Source organism: Triticum urartu, chromosome 2A (assembly GCF_056163025.1).
Source record: "Triticum urartu cultivar PI428250 chromosome 2A, HENAU_Tu73, whole genome shotgun sequence".
Classification (NCBI taxonomy): Eukaryota; Viridiplantae; Streptophyta; class Magnoliopsida; order Poales; family Poaceae; genus Triticum; species Triticum urartu.
This window is the reverse complement of record NC_141874.1, coordinates 280,822,460-280,841,759: the sequence shown is the minus strand read 5'-3', so window position 1 is coordinate 280,841,759 and position 19,300 is coordinate 280,822,460. Positions and strand designations below refer to the sequence as shown.

Below are 19,300 nucleotides of genomic sequence, written 5' to 3'. Positions count from 1 at the left end.
GCCCCAGGTTGGCGCCCCACCCCTTCATGAACGGCCTGCCTCGCTTGGCACAGAATTGCCATGAGTCAATGGCAGAGGGGGGACGGGGCTGCGGTTGGGCGCGAGCTTCCACCCAACGGGCACCAACCGCCTCCACGAAGCCAGTTTGGGACAACCAGAAAGTCTCAAACCGGAATCGGGGGGGGGGGGGGGGTCGAGGGGCGCTCGTCAGCGGAGAAGAGGAGGAGGGGTACGTGGTCGGAGCCAATGCGGGTGATGGCCCGGAGGGAGGCTAGGGAGCAGCGGAGGTCCCATTCCGGGGAAACTAGGACCCAGTCCAGGACGGACTGGGTCGGGGAAGCCTGACGATTGGTTCAGGTAAACCCGGCACCCACCCTATCTATTTCATGAAGACCAAGATCAGCAATGCAGTCATTGAACATTTGCATGCGAGCAAAGTTGACGTGTGAATCGCTCTTGTCTTCCGCGCACCGAAGGAGGTTAAAATCACCTCCAACCACCACCGGCAGCGTAGCAGCCGTAACCTTCCGGTGGAGCTCCTCGAGGAAGGAGGCAGATCTACTATGGTCTGCAGGGCCGTAGACGATAATAACCTCCCACTTGAAGTTAAGGGCCCGCTCGAAAAGTTCCATGCTAACAAAGAACTGGCCCCTGTCCATACTACCCACCTCGAAGGTGGCATCCTTAACGCCTAACAGGATGCCACCGGAATGGCCAGTGCTCCCACTAGAAGGGAGCCAATGCCAAGCAAAGAGGTGGGAGCTAAGCCGATCGAGTTCGGGGAGGGAGAATTCCGTGCGCATGGTTTCTTGTATGGCGACGATGTCAATGTGTTCCTCGCGCATGTACTCAATGAGTTGGCGATGTCGGCCATCATGGCCGAAACCGCGGATGTTCCAGAAGAGGGCGCACATTAAGCATCCATTGGGGGGCTGCTTGACCCCAGGACACGGGATGCGCTTTGGGCGCGGAGGGCGGCGGTCCGAGACCGAGTGCGGCCACAGAGGTCGGCAGCCGCCAACGGAAGGAGACCACCGGTCCTCCGAGGGGGCGCCGGAGTGGCATCTTCCACAGCAGGCGCAGGGACGGGAGGCGAGAGCAGAGCCACGCGGGCTTTAGCTAGTCTACCGTCAAGGATCTCGCGGGCCCTAATGGCCTCGATCTGAGCTAAGGGGGGAGCCACCTCCCCCCTGAAGATGATCGCGGAGTCTGTCGCGACCTTCACAAGATGACCAAGCGGAACCGACTCGAGAGCAGAGAACGAGCAAGTAGTAACAGAGGGGGGGACTGCAGGTGTACCTGGCTCCAGGTTCCGGGCCACAGCGCGGAGCTCTGCCCGCTCGTGGATGGGCAGAGCCGGGCTGCCATCCGAGCGCGCAGCATCGAGCCGGCGCTCCGGCGGGAGGCCGTCACCAGGAAGGAAGCAGACTGGCCGCGGCGGGAGTAGGCCGCGGATCGCGGAGGGGGAGGCTGGGCGGCCACGGGGGTGGTCACCCTGGTCTCCCCATCCGTGCCGGGGTCCGCCGCGGGAGGGAGCTGGAGAGGTCCAGCGCAGCCGAGGAGCAGTGGAGTCGGAGTCGAGCGAGCAGACAGCGAAGCAGGGACGAGGCGGCGGCCGCCGGGACCACCAGAATCGATGGGGACGATGGGGGGGTCGCCGCCGGGGGTGGCCGGACGACCACGGGAGGCGCCGCGGCCGGAGGCGCACTCGTAGGGGCCGCGGCCAGGAGCGGGAGGGCGTCCAGGGGGGCGTCGGGGGAGGCGGAGAAGACGAGGCAATGGCAGTCGCGGCGCCAAGGGAGGGTGCCTGTGGTGGTACACCCACCGCGGGAGCAGGCGAGGCCGAGCCTGAGGTCAGCGTCGCGGCCAGGAGCGGCACCACCTCCAGAGCCGGCCCAACGAGGTCGGGCGCCGCGGGGGAGCGGGGGAGGAGGTCGGACAGACGACCAGGCCGAAGTTGGAGGTGTCGCTGGCCTCCGAGGACTCGGCAACCTGGTCGGGCGATGTCTCCACAGTGGCCACAGAGGAGGGAGGAGGGCCAGGCGCGACCTGGCGGCCTCGGCCCTCGGAGGTAGGGGGAGTAGGCGAGGGGGACGGGGAGCGGGAGTGGGAATCGTCCGACCCTCCCACCTCCGACCGGCGGGAGCGGGGGCGGTGGCGACCGTGGTAGTCCCCGTCGGCCCCCGGGTTGTCACCGGGCGGGCCGTCGTCGAAGAAGCGGGGACGACCGACGTGGTTGGGAGGCTCGGGGGCGATCCGTAGGTCAAAGCCCTGGTCATTGAAGAACACTCGAACGGTGACACGGAGCTTGAAGGAGTCTAAGCACTTGACCTTGACCCGGACCTCCTCTTTTTTGCAGAGGGAGAGCTCGTCAACCACCACCACCTTGCCAAGGATCCGGGACATCTGGCGGATGACGAGCTCCGACCGGGCGATCTCGGGGAGGCCGGCCACAAGGATCCAAGTGGTATCCAGAACGGCCACCGCCTTCGCGTCGAGAATCGGCTCGTTAACGTCGACGACGAGTTGGTTGAGGGCGAGGGTGATCCGGCCACTGCGGGTGGCGTATCCGTAGTTGACGGGGTCGGGGAAGACCACGTGAAGATGTGGCCAGCGGTAGGAGTGACCACCCAGTCCCACTGGCAACGGTAGAGGTGGTTGAGCTCGGCCTCAATCATCTCCGGAGAGGCCACCCCGTCGACCACAGTGACAATAGCCTGCAGTGTGGGGGTGGGGGCGGGATGTCGGGGACCTCGAGGTGGAAGAAGCCCAGCCCCTTGATACCGTGACCGTACATCATGAGCTCCAAGATCACCGGTCTATCTGGACACAGGAGGGCGGGATGGCCAGGATCCTTGCAGATGTAGCAACACTGGGGGTTGGCGCAGTTGACTTGCGAGTGACCCGCCACCCCGCAGTTGAAGCATGGGGGGCGCAGGAGGTTGGAGACGGGGCCCGGGGTGGAGGGGGCACCCGGAACCGGCGGGGGGAACGAGCCTTGGTTGCCCCGGCCCTGACCGCGGCGCTTCTTCTTGGCGGGGCCCTGGTGGCCGCGGGGCGGGCCGCCGCCTGGAGTGGCAGTGGAGGCCCGAGCCGAAGGTGCGGCGGCGTGGGGCGGGACGTACTTCCGGGATGCAAGAGCGACCGGTTGGGCTTGGGAGCAAGGAGACGGGAGGCGCGCCGAGCGGGATGGGGAGGGGCTCCGACCACGCCGAGGAGCCGGGGGCGCCAGTCCCCAGAGGCCGTCGGCCAAGGGGAGCGGGAGCGGCCCCGGTTGTCACGGCGGGGCGGGGAGCGCCGATCGTCGCGGCGGCCGCCGTGGAGTTCTCGGAGCTCACGCGTGAGCTCCTCCTCACGTCGAAGTGCATCAGGAGATGGGCGAGGGGGGTCACAGCAGTCTTTGGCGCGCCGCTTGTGCCGGGCCGCGCCGTCGTCCCACTCGCGGGGCATGGCCGGCCGCGGCAAGGTCGGCGGGGGAGGGGGAGGGACAGCCGCGGAGGCCGGCGGGGAGGGAGAGGGGCGCGTCGCGTCGGGCGGGGGAGCAGAAGCATGGGACGGGTCGAGGGAGGCGGCGGGGGGGAGACGATGCGGTCAGAAAGCCTCGGGGGAGCCATATCGAGGCCACTGGAGCCACGGGCCTAGGGCACAGAAGCGGCCCAGCAGCCGCAAGCCGGCCCGGTCCAAGCAGGGCTGGCCCAGTTAGCGCCAGCGACTGGTGGGCTGGGCCACGGCCCAAGAGGCTAGGTTCGGGCGAGGGGCGGCCCAGGAGGCGCGGAGGGGACGGGACCCGTAGGGTTTCCCTAGTCGGGGCAAGCGCCGCCGCCAGCACACCGCCGGCAAGGGCCAACCAGGGGCGTCGAGTGGACCGAGAGGCTTGGAAGCAGAGGGAAGAAGACCCGAACGAGGCGATGAACGGGCGGAATGGGAAGACCGCACCAAAGGGGACGAGGGGACCGGGCCATGGCTAGCCGCCAGCGAGGTCGGAGCTGCCACCGGACGCGGCCGCGGGTCAACCATCGGGCGGCGCCATGACGTAAGAGTCGGACCCCTGTCAGAACGGCCAGCCACACCCCAAGTCCGGTTGCGCTGGCGACGGGCAGCCCCGCTCCGCAAGGGCGCGCCTTGTCTCCCAACAGCCCGAGCGGGGCTCAAGGGCGATGTCGGCAACCGCGGTAGCCGCGAGCCGGCGGCCGAGCCCCTCACGCGGGGGGCTGAGCCACCGGCCCAGCCAAGCTGTGCAGTGCGACGGGAAGCGGCGGGAGAAGGGAGCGGGTCCTCGTCGGCGAGGTCTGCCCACCGAATGCGGGGCGCAGGGACAGGGGCGGGCGAGGGGAGCGGCGCCACGGCCGGGGCGGGTGGCGCGGTCGGGGAAGGGGGTGCGGACGGCGGGCCGGCGCAGAGGCCGAAGGGGGCGGCGCAGAGGCTGGGGAGGGGGAGCGGGGGCGACGTCCACCGCAGGAGGGGAGTCGCCATCGCCATCGCCATCGCCAGAGCGCGCCGTCGCCCTGTTTGCTCTCCGAGTAGTTAGCCACAACTTTCGCTATCTAGTCTCAAGTAATCAAATTGTTTGGCTTTTGGAAAACTTGGCTAGATTACAGATTTCCTAGTTTTGGTAACAGCGACTCATTACCAGTGAGATCATGGACCCTTTATCCAACCATGATGGTTGACAAGCTATTTTAAATAAGCTTGTTTCCAGAAAATTAGTTACAAGTCTACCAATAGCTGCTTTTGACTTAAATAAAAGGAGCACGTCACTTGATTTGGGCATTTTCAATGAGGAACAAAATGCATATCTTGCTCAATCTCCATTTGTGCATGCTCTTATATATGGTAGAGCTAGGATGATTCAGAATGATCTTCATCTCGGTGCACAACATCAAAATTTAAGTCTCAAGACAATCAACACATAGAACATTAAGAGCATCAAATAGTATGAACTTACAGATCTGATGTCATTGTCTTCATTTAACAATTTACCACCATCGTTATCAATAACTGCACGCTTTTCAAGGAGATATTGCTGCCAAAGAAATGAAAATTATTAAATTAACCATCATGAAAAGAATGAAATATGCACAAAGCATTGATGTAGATATTATAGGATCAGTAGGGACTAGAGACACACCAAATCAGCCTCAGTTTGGTAATAAGCATATATGCGATAAGGTAATGTGTGCCCAAACCATATATCAATTTCACAGCTTTCTACTGTAGATTTAATTTACAACAGGAAATTAGCATGATCTGATCGTAGAACACGTGGCAAACAATGATGTCAGATCCTACGTTATAGTTATATGTTTACAGTGAAAGCACATGACACTGTTCCAGCTGGCTGTTTCCCCCTATGAATAAGCTTGGATTAGGAGGGGTTTTTTTTTGCGAATCAGGATTAGGAGGTTACAATTGTGCCTAATTTAACCCCCCACCCCCACTCCCAGTTATTGCATACCATGAATTCTGCAGTAAACTAGAAGAATTCAAGATGATCAACAGGTGTGAGCACACAGTTCATGATTCCATTAGATGATAGGATCACATAAAGTCATGTACCAACTGCATGTACAAATTCACACCGATATGGAGTAACACTGTTGCTTCAAAAGCACTTTTTCTATTCACAGTGCTCCCAGATCATATTTAAAAACAAGGTTTAAATTGCAGTTTTCGCAGGAGGTCGCAAAAAAAACTAGTGAAAACAATCATCGATTTTAACACTAGAATATAAAAAATAATGAATATGCCTGGCAGATAGCATCTAGGGTTCAAAAAGCTATAGCACAGTTATAGCTAGCTATTTAAAAACTTGTAAAAAGGTGATAAAACACCAAAACAGAGAGTAAATCTTTTTGGATGCAATTGTAACAAGTAACTGAACCTGAGGTAGCATATTTCCTGCAGAAGAAATGACAGCTGAAACTGATTGTTCCTGAGACACAAAAATGAAGACAGCCAATTATCAGTAAGGCTTTGCTGCAGGTTTAGTGAGTTATGCTTTCGTCTATGTTAACATGTATCTATGAAAAGAATCAGACCATTATCAGAGCACAACACATACAAAGATATCTTTCATGAAATAGTACATTCAGATACATAGACTTGTGTTTTTCCCCAAAAAAAAGTGGTTGCTACCTCTTATGAACTTACGATGAGGGTTAATATTTGTAATTAAGAAGATGGCTACTATTTTAGAGGTGACCTTGATTAGTGTGGTTCTGCATTAGCAGTCAGTTAAAAAAGGATGTAGCTCTTGAGAAACTAACCACAAGATCAGTTGAAGTGTACCACTGCTGTGCAGAAGTTATAATTGTCCACTCTACATGGGGTAGTTATAAATAATGTTGTGCAGAAGTTTGCTCACTGCTGACTATCAACAGAGAACGCGATGCAAGTTTACTAAGTTATGGGTGATGTGCAGAAGTTATAACCCTCTTACCTGTAAATACTAAATACACAGGCAAAAGAACTAAGTTCTTGAAATTGATGGCACATGTTCATTCCATAGATGTTTACGTTTTTATAGGTCAGCTATTTCTTTACAGAAAATTTTGAAGATATGGAACATTGCAGATATATCGTAAACTGAGATGTATCCTATGTTATGAAGAAATGTACAGTACTGGGGAGTAAAATTTTGTTCAGTACCCTCTCAACAAATTTTGATAGGCTATACAAGGTCGATAAAACCTTACGCCCTTGAGTAATCTGGGTCCTGCAGCCAACAAAATGAGACACTCTGAATAAAGCAACATTTAGTAGATTCATGAGCATGGCATAACGATAAGGAAACTTACTGACAAAACAAAGTTTCCAAACTAAGAACAAAATGGAAATTATGTTATAAATAAGCAGCAGTTGTATAGCTCAAAGCACAAACAACATCGGTCCTACACACATTTAATGTACATATGCAATAATGGTGCCCATGTAAAAGATGGTATAAACAGTCTTCAATTAGCTTGAAATAACAATACTTGCGGTGAATTTATGGTGTCTAAGAACAGCAAGTTAACAGGGAGAATTGAACAACCTTTTGAAGGTCCCGGAGACCTTTGCACTGAAGATGTCAGTAGCAGCTGATATGAAGCTACACTTTCTAGCCAATGAAATCTTTTCCACATGATCTATAATCTGCAAATAAAATTGCAACAAATTATCAAATATATGGAAATTTTAAAAATGAAAAAAGGTATAACACGCAAAAGAAAGAGTCTGGTAACACTTGAACCTTCTTTTTTTCTTCCTTGTCACCAGGCAAAAGGGTCTTTAAGGCCTGACGCCATGGGCCATCATCACAACCAGGTAACGTGGTCCTAAGTATTGCCATAATAGCTTTGATGGCCTGGAATAATAGCATGGTAAAGCACTTAAGCCATGAGGCAATTGAGAGCACTTACAGGGTTGTTTACTTATTATTCCCAAGTAAATTATGAGTGCACTAAAGTGTGGTCATTCGTTTATTATTAAGTGGAACAAAGTTATGCAAAATTTGGTGATGCACAAAAAAAGATTTCGCATGATTGATTTCTCGAACAGTCTAGGTATGGCTGACGTTGACCAAACTCACATGTCTACAAAAAAATAAGTAAACAAAAACAAATAATGTTGTTAGCTTCATAGCATCAAGATCAAACAATAGCTTATGATTATAACATATATTTTCAGAAGGGTGCTTCCCTACTGGTTCCTTCCAAAGGCATTGAAAAATTAGCAATAGCTCGTTTGCAACCCATAAGAAATTTCCAAGATCCCAAATGTTACGCAACTAATGACTGTAGAGTTAACCGCACAGAAGAAAAGAGAAATAATGAGAAATTGCTACTTTGCAATGAGTCTCAAGATTAAACTAAATTGAACTACCTTTTTCCTGTAGAAAGCCACACCATGAACATTAAAGGGTATTTTCCTGTTGCGGAATGACACTTGGAATGCTTTGCCAGTTATCTGTGTATAAGAAAGTTAGACTGCAAGCATGACCAAATGTGCTTTTCTACAATGCAGGGTTCAAAAATTCTCAACCTGTCTTCGATATAGGACAGCAATTTTACCGAAGTCACGGCCTTCAGCTGAACTAGATGTAGTTTCAATGATTTTGTCAATGACAAATGCACATTGTGAATCTTCGCTATGGCACTCCTTAACAGTGATCTAAGTAATATTAAATCAATAAGCAACTGACAGGATGGAAGAACAAACAAAGCAGTTCAGTTGGGCTTCTATGAGTATACCTTACTTCCAGAAGGGTTGTCTGTCTCAGCAAGTTTATGATTACACCGTTTAGTGTTGTTGTGAATAAGAGCTGTTGCTGCTTCGACAATTGCCCGTGTAGAGCGGTAGTTCTTGTTCAACCTGATCTGCAGTCATCGGCAAGGCAAGCTACTTAACAGATATCATGAAGAAAATGTAACACCTAAGACAGTTAGAAAGTGCCCCCAGAGACGTCACAGTTACCTCTTTATGATTTGGAAAGTCTCTACGGAATGAATCAAAGCCAGAAACATCCGCACCATTGAAACTGAAGATGGACTGATACAAGAGAAAAAGAAGTTGAAAATAGTATATGTATGGCAGCTGAAAGCACCAATGGGCATCTAGAAACCATAAGTTCTAAAATTCTTGGATGATAAAGTGGACCAAATTTGCATACCTGATCATCATCACCAACTATGGTTATATGATTGTGAGAAGCTAGAAGCTTCAGAAGAAAATATTGCATAGCACTGGTATCCTGAAACTCATCAACCACTATTGCCTGCCATGTGTTCTGGCACTCTTTGTATACTGCATAGGCAAGACAGATATCTTATCAACAGCTCATCAAAGCAGGTGATATTGTGAGATAAGAAATGAAACTACCTTCTGGAAACTTCGTGAGAAGAGTTATGGATGAGTTGATAAAATCATGATAATCAAGAGCATTACAAGACACTAGTATTTCATTATAGTGCCGAAGAATCGAAGCCTACTCAAAATGTCACGAAGTAAAGGTCAATGTGATTATAGAACAAAGTGGATAACAATGATTTATACACAGAAGAGAGCTTACTCCTGTCAAATCGCCCTTCTTTTCATATTCTTCAGGAGTTTGTCCTGAAGATTTCGCCTGTAAATGAAGATGCAACATTTGGTAAATGGTAACAATAAAACCCAACTACACAAAAAGATCTGCTTAGTAACACAACCTCCTACACTATAGATACATGATTATTTTCCAGAAAGACTTCTTCATATTACTGACTCGCTCACAGTTTGGATCTAGTACAAATGTGATAGAGACTCTAGTAGTAAGCTCAAGAATTGTGTGAACCAAAATGCTTTGGACAAACAAAATCCATAGCCATGAGCCCATGACTACCCGTGAAGTGAGACATACCCATAGTTCAAAAGGCGCTAGGCATTTTGCTATCACCTATAGCCTAGGCGCACTTAAGACAGTTAGAAAGTGCATGCTTATGCTTATGCTTATGGCCACTGCCCTATGTTTTTAAGGCGACGCCTTACCGCCTTAGGGAGGGGGGGCGCTTTGGCGCCTAGGCGACGCCTAGGCAGGCGCTTTGGACGCCTAGGCGCCCAAAGCGGTCGATTTTCCAAAGCGGAGGGGGGGCGCTTCGACGCCTTGGCGTCGCCTTAGGGACGCTTTAAAAACATAGCCACTGCCTTGCACTTTTCTGGCCAAAGCGCATGCTTATGCGCAGATTAAGCGCTAGGCGTTTTGCTATCACCTAGAGCCTACGCGCACTTAAGCGCCTGCCTAGGTGTGCCTTTTTTAACTATGGACATATCCATTCACAACTAAGCTAAATGTGATCCAGTTTTAGCATGTGGTCACACCTATGGTTTTGTGAGGCACCTTCAAGGCTTCAAGCAGTATTATAGTTACCCAGAGTTTTCACATCATTTTTGGGATCTAGTAATTGTCAAAATTATTAATAAGACGTTTGTTGTTGTGTCCTAATTGATTGGTTCTAAAGTGATTCTTCAGAGTTAGTTTTTGTATGTCAAGTGTATTGTATAAAACCTTTGTATTTCTGTTTTCTACTATATGCAGAACTTTGTATACTTTATCTTGAATTAATTCAGGCGTCTCAACAAGACTAGGAATAATCCACTATATGCAGTAAGCCTTTAGAACAATGTCTGCACAGCATGCTGAAGCAGTTCCTTCAATATTATGCGCTGTCGATTGTGCAGAAGGTGGCAAGTAACAAACATATATACATATATAAGGAGAATCTGAACGACACTTTGGGTAGATTTAAAGTTATTGTTAGGCTTTACAATAATTTTGCAGGAGCAAAATGCTGTAGAGACTGCCCAATCCCTTCATAGAGCTGCAGGTGCACCAAAACAAAAAGGAAATAGAAACTATAAAATGATAGTGATGAATCTTCAGAAGTAGAAGGCACCTGTGTAACAAACTTCAACCACTTCTTAGCTTTGTCTTTAAAAGAATGTTTAATGTCTCCATCATACTGCTGCTTAACTGCATCTCCTAAACCATCACTTTTGCCATGCTCCAACAGGCGTTCTGCCTCAATAATGGCCCTCCTTTGTTGCCCATGGCCATATATTATGAATTCAGATGTGCGGCCTAGCCTTCAAACGAATGTTGTAGAAATATTAGTTTTCAAAATAAGGGACAAAATAAGCCAAGAACAAGTATCTAAAAGTTCACAACAACTTGTAGACTTAATAAACTGCAAGAAAGAGAATGTGTATTGAAATGAGAACATAAAACACAAACAAGAAAATTATCAGATCAGCAAATTGATATAGCATTGCACATACTTTTCCATTAACAACTTTGTGAGACATTAAATTACAGTTAGAGATGATTGTAAGAGGTTCGCTTGGAAGAGCAAGGCCGTGACTATCACGGACCCGGCGTTCTCCGCGAACACGATCACTGCCAAGGTTTCCACAGGCTCAGATGCCCCTTGGTGGATGACGGTGGTCTACAGAGCGCAGGATGATGCAGATAAAATCGTGTTTCTTCAGGAATTACGCAACGTCCGCAGCAATTGCCAGGGACCTTGGATGTAAACCTGATCATTCCACGGGCCAGGTTCGGGCCGGGCTTGGCAAAGCCCGATGAAAAAATCCCAAGCCCGAGCCCGGCCCCGCCCGGCCTGAAACACATGAACAATGGCGTTTTTAATTAAATTAATCATATTCGGGATATTATATTAGTTTATTATACCTATATTTCAAATAAAAATAATATATATAGCCATTTTGGGCTTATTTCAGACTTTCGGGCCGGGCTTCGGGCGAGAAACTGGAGCCCGAGCCCGGCCTGAATGTCGGGCTTCGGGTTCGGGCCTCTGGGCCGGGTTGTCCATGAATAGGTTTACTTGGATGCTTTGCGGGGATTTTAACCTAATTTACCACGACAAAGACAAGAATGATGGCAATCTGAATAGAAGCATGATGAGCAGATTCCGAAGGCTGATCAACGACCTCACGTTGAAGGAAATATATCTCAATGGTCGCCGGTACACATGGTCGAACGAGCAATCCCCTCCCCCACCCACCCACCGTGCACCTTGACAGGTGCTTTGCACTGCTGACTGGGAAGACGCCCATGCCGCTTGCCACCTTCGATGCCTCGCATCTGTGGTTTCTGAACCACAGCCCATTGCTGTTGGTTGTACCCCCGTACGGCCGTACCGGCTGCACATCAACGATTCCACTTTGAGGATCTATGGTTGCGCCTTGATAGTTTCCACGAGACGGTGGCTGCGGCCTAGAGCTCCATCGATGACGCCAACCCCTACCGCCATCTGATGATTTGATTGCAAGCCACGGCACGGAAGTTGACGAATTGGAGTTCCCGATCTGTCGGGAACAATAGGAACAAGATGGCCATCTCACACGAGCTCATCTCACGCTTTGACAAGGCTCAGGAAGACCGGATGTTGACGCTGCAAGAGGATCAGTTCCGTAAGCAGCTTAAGATTTCCTATCTTGGCTTGGCTTCTATGGAGTGCACATTCGCTCGACAACGCGCTCGATTCGCCAATCTGAAGGACGGCGACGTCAATACCGCCTTCTTCCACCGGCAATGCTCTTTCCGCCAGCTGAAGAACAGGATTTTTGGCCTCACTGTGGACGACCAGGTGATCACCGAGCACGAGAGCATGGCGAAAGCTGCCTTCGCGCAGTATGATGCGCTCCTGGGCACCGCCATCGACTGCGATTGCACAGTGGACTTGTTGGAGCTAATTGTGCCCAGTGACCTTGACGACCTCAACACTCCCTTCAACACCGAGGAGATTTGGGAGGCGATCAAGCGTCTGCCCGCGCTCAAGGCGATCGGGGCGACGGCTTCACCGCAGAGTTCCTGTGGGCCTGTTGGAGTATGGTGCGACAAGACTTTGTCGACGTCTTCCAACAGTTATATGAGATGAGAGGCCATGGCTGCCTCAACCGGGCGCTGATCACCCTGCTACCGAAGCACGCAGATGCGAACACACTAAAGACTAAACGACTACAAGCCAATAAGTCTTATCCACCTAGTGGCCAAGATCTTTGCCAGAGTCCTCTGACTATGCCTCACCCCAAAGTTGGATAGCCTTGTCAGCCGAAGCCAAAACACGTCCATCGCCGGTCAAAGTCTGCATGACAACTTCATTCTAGTCAAGCAATCGGCCCAGGTCCTTCACCAACCGGGTGCCCCACGAGTCTTGCTCCAATTAGACCTCCCGCCCGCCTTCGACTCCCTGGCTTGGCCCTTCCTCTTCGAGGTCCTTCACCAATATGGCTTTGGGAACAGACTTCTGGAGTGAATCCTATCCTCCTGTCGTCGGCGAGCACACGCGTCCTGATGAATGGCGAACCGGGCGCCCCTATCTGGCACCGCCGGGGGCTCTGCCAGCGTGATCGTCGTCGCGGGCACTCAATGTTGACACATTAGAATGGCTCACCAAGCGCGCGATCGACCTGGGAATCATGGCTCAACTGCACCCTAGACGTTCGATCCCCATGGTGTCTCTGTACGCTGATGACGTGGTACTTTTCTGCCATTGTTCGTCCAGCGACATCATTGCCAAAATTTGAAGTTCTTCGGCCGCGCCTCTGGCCTTATGGCGAATTACGCCAAGAGCTCCGCTGCATTGCGACACGGATGAGGCGACGGCTGCGATCCCGCAACTAGGTTGTCCTATTGTCGAGCTACCGATCACCTACCACGGGATCCCCCTCGCAATACGACGACCTACCACAGCCCAATTACATGCCTTTGTCGATGGGATCGTTGGGCGACTCCCTGCTTGGAAGGACGGACTGATGAACAAACCAGGGCGCCTCGCGTAGGTGAAATCTGTCCTGGGTACCATTCCTGAGCAGCAACTCCTCGCCTTCGTGCCGCCAAAGAAGACGCTTCGTCAAATCGAGAAGATTCAACCCAGCTTCTTGTGGGTTGGCCCCGTAGCTGCCAACGATGGCCTCTGCCACGTCAATTGGCACCGCATCTGCTGCCCCATCTCGCACGGAGGGTTAAGCATCCACGCCCTAGAGTGTGTTGGCCTCGCCCTGAGGCTCCGCTGGCTTTGGTTCTCGCACACCGATCATGAGCGCGCCTGGAGTGGCTTGGATCTGCAATCGTCTGCCAAGGAACGGGTGCTCTTCTTCTCCTCCACCACGATGACCATCGGAAACAGCTTAACTGCATTTTTCTGGAAGGACCACTGGATCAACTGGCAGTCAATAAGCGAGATGCCCCAGCCCTCTACAGCTGCATCCCCAAGCGCCGCCGCAAAGATTTGGACCATCACTGAAGGTTTACAAGGCCATAACTAGGCACGAGACATCCACAGGGCCCTCGGCATACACGAGATTGACCAGTATCTGCATGTCTGGCTGGCGATCAAGCACTTCTTGCTCTCGGACGCCCCCGACCAGCTTGTTTGGTAGTGGACGGCCACCAGCTCCTGCTACCTCGCCACCTTCCAGGGATCCACGACTTGCTTCTCGTGGAAACTCATTTGAAAAATTGGTCGCCGCTGCGTGTGAAGTTTTTCCACTGGTTAGCCAACCAAGATAGGTCGTGGACTGCTAATCGCCTCGCTCGACGTGGACTCCAGTACCAGCCCGGATGCCCACTCTGCGACCAGGCCACCGAGATGATGCATCACCTCCTCCTGGAGTGCCCCTTCGCCAGGCAGACTTGGCATGAGATCCTCGCCTAGCTCAGGATGACCACCGCAGGCCCAAATCAGGAAGAATCCCTCATGGACTGGTGGCTCCACGCCAAGTAGAACACGCCTACGCAGCCGCGCAAGGGTCTCACATCCATTGCCCTCCTGACACCGTGGATGATTTGGAAGCAGCACAACGAGTGCGTCTTCGATGGTGCCCAGCCTCTGGTTCATGACCTCGTCTCCAAGATCAAGGACGAAGTAGAGCAGTGGGCACGAGCTGGTGCCCATGGCCTTCGTGTCATCCTGCCGCCTGTTGAAGTGTATATGTGGATTGCCTAGCCCTTTCCATCAGTTCGAACTTTGTTGCGTTGGCTAGTGCATGAAGCATAACATGGTATCGGAGCTAAGGTCTTGGGTTCAAGTCCTGGCTTTCGCAGTTTATCCAAAAAAAAAATGTTGATGCCCCCCTTTGTCCACGTATAGGCCTCTTGAGTCATACCTCTGAGTCTATCCACGTGTTGACTTTCCGCGTCACACGTGAGAGGGGGTGATGAAGTGTATATGTGGACTGCCTGGCCCTTTCCATCAGTTCGGACTTTTGGTTGCGTTGGCTAGTGCATGAAGCTTAACACCGCCCACCTGGGATGTACACTAGTTTCCCTGTATTTTGTTTGAACTTGGCCTCTTAGGAGGATTGTAACCCAACTCTATCTTTTCAATGCAATGGAACACAAAGTTCCTTGGCGTTTTCTCGAAAAAAATGATTGTAAGAGGTAGTTTAACGCATCTCTGACATCTAGTTCATGGTTACTACTTAATACAGGTGAAAAGAGTCATCATAAGTAAATATTGACTCATAAGAAAAATAGAGGATAATATTATTTTAGCTTCATTTTTATACAGTTCTATCCCATTCAGTTACTTCATAATTAAGTCAATATCTGACAACAGAAAATACATACTTTTCAGCATGGGTCCTGCAAAGCTGCAAGCAGAAGGAGTGAAATGTGCTTATTATGATCTCTTTGGCAACTGCCTTCCCGACCACTGCCCCTATCCGGTCCCTCATTTCTGAGGCAGCAGCAGTTGTGAATGTCATAGCAAGGATGTTTGATGGTGGAATTCCCTGGTCGTACAATAAATGGAGAAATGTGACTGTGTGACCTTCAAATATCACAACATGCTAATTTTGTAGTGAACATATGAAAGAGCGCACCCTACCTCTTTGAGCAATGTGAGAACCCTGCCGACCATTGTAGAAGTCTTGAGTCATGCCAATTACAAAGAAAGTCAATATAGACAAAAGTGTGGAAATGATCACAAGATAAGAGGTCTATGGAGCAAAGTTAAAGAGTGCCATCTTATTAATTATTATATTGAAGTCACAGCATAATGAAACTGTGTGCAGGTAAGAGACAAAATTCAGACCGTTTTAAAAATGTAAATCCAAGGACTGCACTTGCATCATTTTCTTGAACACTACATTAGTGCGCCAGAAGTTCGCAAATACGATATAAAGTTACATAAACAGACAAACAAATAAGAGTGAAACATATGAGTAAATTGCTTTCGGTTCTTCTACAACTGTCCGGAAGGATATAGGCTACTGTCTTGGGAATAAATGGTGCAACCTTTGCGCAGAGTTTCTTCTACTACAATTGGTGCACATTTTTAGATGCGAGTTCGAGCAAAAATAATATTCATGGGATATATTTTACTTTGTAGGTAGGATTTCTGTCGTAATGGGACAGATGATGTTAGTTCTGATTTCATTTGGAATCAATAATTAATTGCATCAAAATATCAGCTATAACATCCTTGGGAAAATAATATCAGCTATAACATTCTTGGGAAAATAATATCAGTTATAAGAACAGAAGATATGAACTTATTAACTCATCTGATACTGATAATCTTATTCTTCTTAAATCATCTTAGTAAAAAAAAGGTAAATCACGAAGACAATTGGTCTCGGTGGACACAAGCAACAGAAATTATTGGTCTTAGTTGACTTTTTGGATATCAAATTTGGGAAAACCAATTTTGTGGAAAGAGTTGATCACATTATAATTATACATATTCCCTGTAATGAGAACTAAGATATTGTATCCAGAAACACGAAATGTATATTGTACAATTTATCCAAATTAAGACAAAAACTGTACCTTTCCACTTCCTGGACCTGCAACGATCATTAACGGAACAGCAACATCACTGCATGCAGCCTCCCTCTGCTTGTCGTTTAGGGAGTGCAAATACTCATAGTACTTCCTTGGGGCACACCCTTCATTTTCCTCCATTTCTAGTCCCATCTCCCCAGGCTCCTCCTTGCCCTTGGCAGCAGACATGGCAACCTGCCCCTCATGGATGACATCGACCTCCCCCAAGAGTGCATCAACAACCTTAATATCTCCAAGAGAAGAGTAATCAAATAAACTGGTTTAGTTATTTGGTTCCAGACCAAACCTACTCAATTCCTTCCAAGATTCAGGAAGCAAGAATTCCATCATGCCCCAAAACTATAGAACTTTCCCTTGTCTAAAGTTAAGAAGCAAAGTTATACCTCTCCTCCCGCCTCCGCAATGGAAATTACTGGAGGGAAATCAACACATAATGCTACTGAGCCATCTTCTACGTACATCTCGTCTATCTCATCCTGGTTGATCGCCGAAGATGCGACGTAGTGCTCCTGGTTCATCTCGGAAGATGCGACATGGTGCTCCTTGCTGATGGAATTGACTTCCCAGAAAGTGTCCTCCAACTGAATTTCTCTCAAAAGAAGACAACATGATAAGCTACTTTGCAATTTACCAGCTACCTAGTTCACTTCTAATTTCACAAAACCAACATTATTCTCTTAAGATTCTCAGTGTTAGGTAGGGGAAAACATGACTTAAAGGAAGTTACAAATGCTTTCCGATTTAAAGGAACCGGGTTCAAATTAGAACTAAAACCACGACAAGAATTATGGAAACGGAGGGAGTAGCACTTTGTAGAATTTTCCGAAGTTTCCTCACCAGATCAATGAAAGCAAAAGGCACACATGCCCCATGGATATTCACATACCTTAACACAGTCATCTGCGATGGATATAGCAGGAAGAAGCGAATCATCACCACAGGACAGCACCGAGCTTTCCACTTCCACCATCTCCTTCAGCTCCTCATCCTGGCTCTTGGCAGCACGCTGAGCATCACACTCCTCAAAAATGGCATACGCCTCCGTCCAGAATGCGTCCTCAAGCTAAATTCAATCCAAAAGAGAGAATAATGAAGTGAGCGCTTTATTGAAATTACCACCTAGGCAATCCTAATTAATCAGGATAACACATCAAGAACAGATTATCCTCGGATTGAGTCAGCATTTCCTTTCGTCGGTTCTTATCTCTCCCTAACAAATCAACCTTTTGCATAAACGAATTTGGATATGCCTTGGCTCTCCCTATTCTATTTCCAATTTCAAAACAACTTAGAAGGGACCAAAGGTATACCGTTCCGCACACTGGTCCGGCGTGGGTTGCTGCCGCCACAACGACTGGCCCTCGCTCCACCGTCAAATCTTTCTCCCTGCCCTTATCCTTCCCGGCCATGGACCGCGAGTGCTCCTCGCAGATGGCGTCCACCTCAAGCAAGAACGCCTCGTCCATGTCGTCGTCCTCTAGAAGGAACCCGCAAGACTTGGGCACCTTGGGGAGGGGAGTGATGTACCCGTAATCGATGCCCTCCACGCCGCCTGCGGATCCGGGCTGCTGCAGGGCGTTGCCCGTGACATCGGCGAGCGGCCGGCGGGGCGGCGGGCATGGAGACTGCAGCGGCCGCTTGCAAGGGAGCAGTCGGGAGGGGTTGGAAGAGCTGCCGTAGTGGGGCGGAGCAGGATAAATGTTTTCCTTCCAGCGCGACATGGACCCGTCGAGATCGCCGGCGGCGAGGGTTTAGGTATTTGGGGCGGCGGTGTGGGCGGGATGAGGTGGGGTTTTTTTCTTCATTTCGATTCGAAAGAGAGCGCGGTTTTGGGGTTTTTTATTTCCTAAATTCTAAAAAGTGCACGCGCGCTTTTTGGTCGTCCCGAGCGGCCGGCTGGCCACTCGATTCCGCCAACCCACGCTATCTGACAAGATCAGTCTATCTCTCTCTTCGTCGCACAACACACCCACTCCACATACGACTCGTCTCTCCCGACACGCCTCCCTCTCTCTTATCTCTCTCACTATCCCCAAGGATCTAGATCGGAGGGTGCTCGTTGGTCTTTCCCTCAACGCGGCCACCAGAAGCGCCCCATCAGTTGGCCACCAGGAGCCCCGCACTAGCCAGCCAACACACTCCACCGGCTCATCAGAGGAGGGGAGGACCAGCCCGCGTGGCTCTGCCCGAAGGTCCTCGTCGTACCACCACCACGACGGTTGGCTTGGCCGCACCACCACCAGACCAGTCCACCATGGCATCCCGTCGATGCAGAGGCCAAGATTTTGCTAGATTCAGAGACGGCGACGGTTGGTCCTGTGCTGCGCCTCTTGTTCTCGTGTTGGATTCAATCTGTACGAGCGCACTCCTTTTGATTATGTAACTGTGCTCCTCTTGTTTTACATGAAGAAAGGAGGAGACAAATTCACGACTGAGTAGGAGATTGTTTCCTTCTGAATGTACAGACGGCCGAATCAATGAACATTTTCGGTCCTACGGTGATGAAAATGGAACTGAATACATTTTCCCTATGAATCAATGACTTTCATTTTTTGTTGGCATCTATAGTAGTTTTAGTTGCACAGATAGTCATTCCTAATTGGATATAATTATTGAGAAGTTATACACACAATGATTATTTTTTGTTGGCATCTATAGTAATTTTAGTTGCACAGATAGTCATTTGAGATCTCTAGTCATTTTCAGTTGGATACAATCATTGGAAAGTTGCACACATGACTATCAATTTTTGTTGACATTTATAATAGTTCTAGTTGTACATATAGTCATTCTCAGTTGGATACAATCATTGAAAAGGTGCACAAACGGCGATACTAAGTTGGCTGACCTGGCAGTGGAGTTGCACACTCCTGTCCACATAGTCGCAGATGCACGACCACGGAGTTGCACACTGTCGCCGGTATAGTAGCACACACATGGTCGTGGAGTTACATTCTCTTTTCCTGGTGCGGTAAC

General features: G+C 49.9%; 1 protein-coding gene across 4 annotated transcripts in view; it reads right to left on the bottom strand.

The window, feature by feature from the left end:
• SRS2 (P-loop containing nucleoside triphosphate hydrolases superfamily protein) overlaps window positions 1–18,258 on the bottom strand; it is a 38,359-nt gene extending 20,101 nt beyond the window's left edge. For all 4 annotated transcript variants that reach the window (XR_015616248.1, XR_015616247.1, XR_007295398.2 and 1 more), the window contains exons 1-19: window positions 17,635–18,258; window positions 17,211–17,387; window positions 16,708–16,905; window positions 16,310–16,546; window positions 15,366–15,407; window positions 15,107–15,270; window positions 10,410–10,599; window positions 9,050–9,106; window positions 8,860–8,965; window positions 8,651–8,784; window positions 8,455–8,529; window positions 8,232–8,357; window positions 8,023–8,151; window positions 7,864–7,947; window positions 7,232–7,345; window positions 7,034–7,134; window positions 6,649–6,715; window positions 5,882–5,932; window positions 4,946–5,023 (exon numbers count right to left, since the gene is read on the bottom strand). Coding sequence is in view for 1 of the 4 variants with exons in the window: in XM_048700277.2 (XP_048556234.2) it covers window positions 4,946–5,023; window positions 5,882–5,932; window positions 6,649–6,715; window positions 7,034–7,134; window positions 7,232–7,345; window positions 7,864–7,947; window positions 8,023–8,151; window positions 8,232–8,357; window positions 8,455–8,529; window positions 8,651–8,784; window positions 8,860–8,965; window positions 9,050–9,106; window positions 10,410–10,599; window positions 15,107–15,270; window positions 15,366–15,407; window positions 16,310–16,546; window positions 16,708–16,905; window positions 17,211–17,387; window positions 17,635–18,045 (2,541 nt within the window). In the remaining 3 variants the exon portion in view is untranslated. The remainder of the gene's footprint in view (window positions 1–4,945; window positions 5,024–5,881; window positions 5,933–6,648; window positions 6,716–7,033; window positions 7,135–7,231; window positions 7,346–7,863; window positions 7,948–8,022; window positions 8,152–8,231; window positions 8,358–8,454; window positions 8,530–8,650; window positions 8,785–8,859; window positions 8,966–9,049; window positions 9,107–10,409; window positions 10,600–15,106; window positions 15,271–15,365; window positions 15,408–16,309; window positions 16,547–16,707; window positions 16,906–17,210; window positions 17,388–17,634) is intronic.
• Window positions 18,259–19,300: the final 1,042 nt, after the last annotated feature.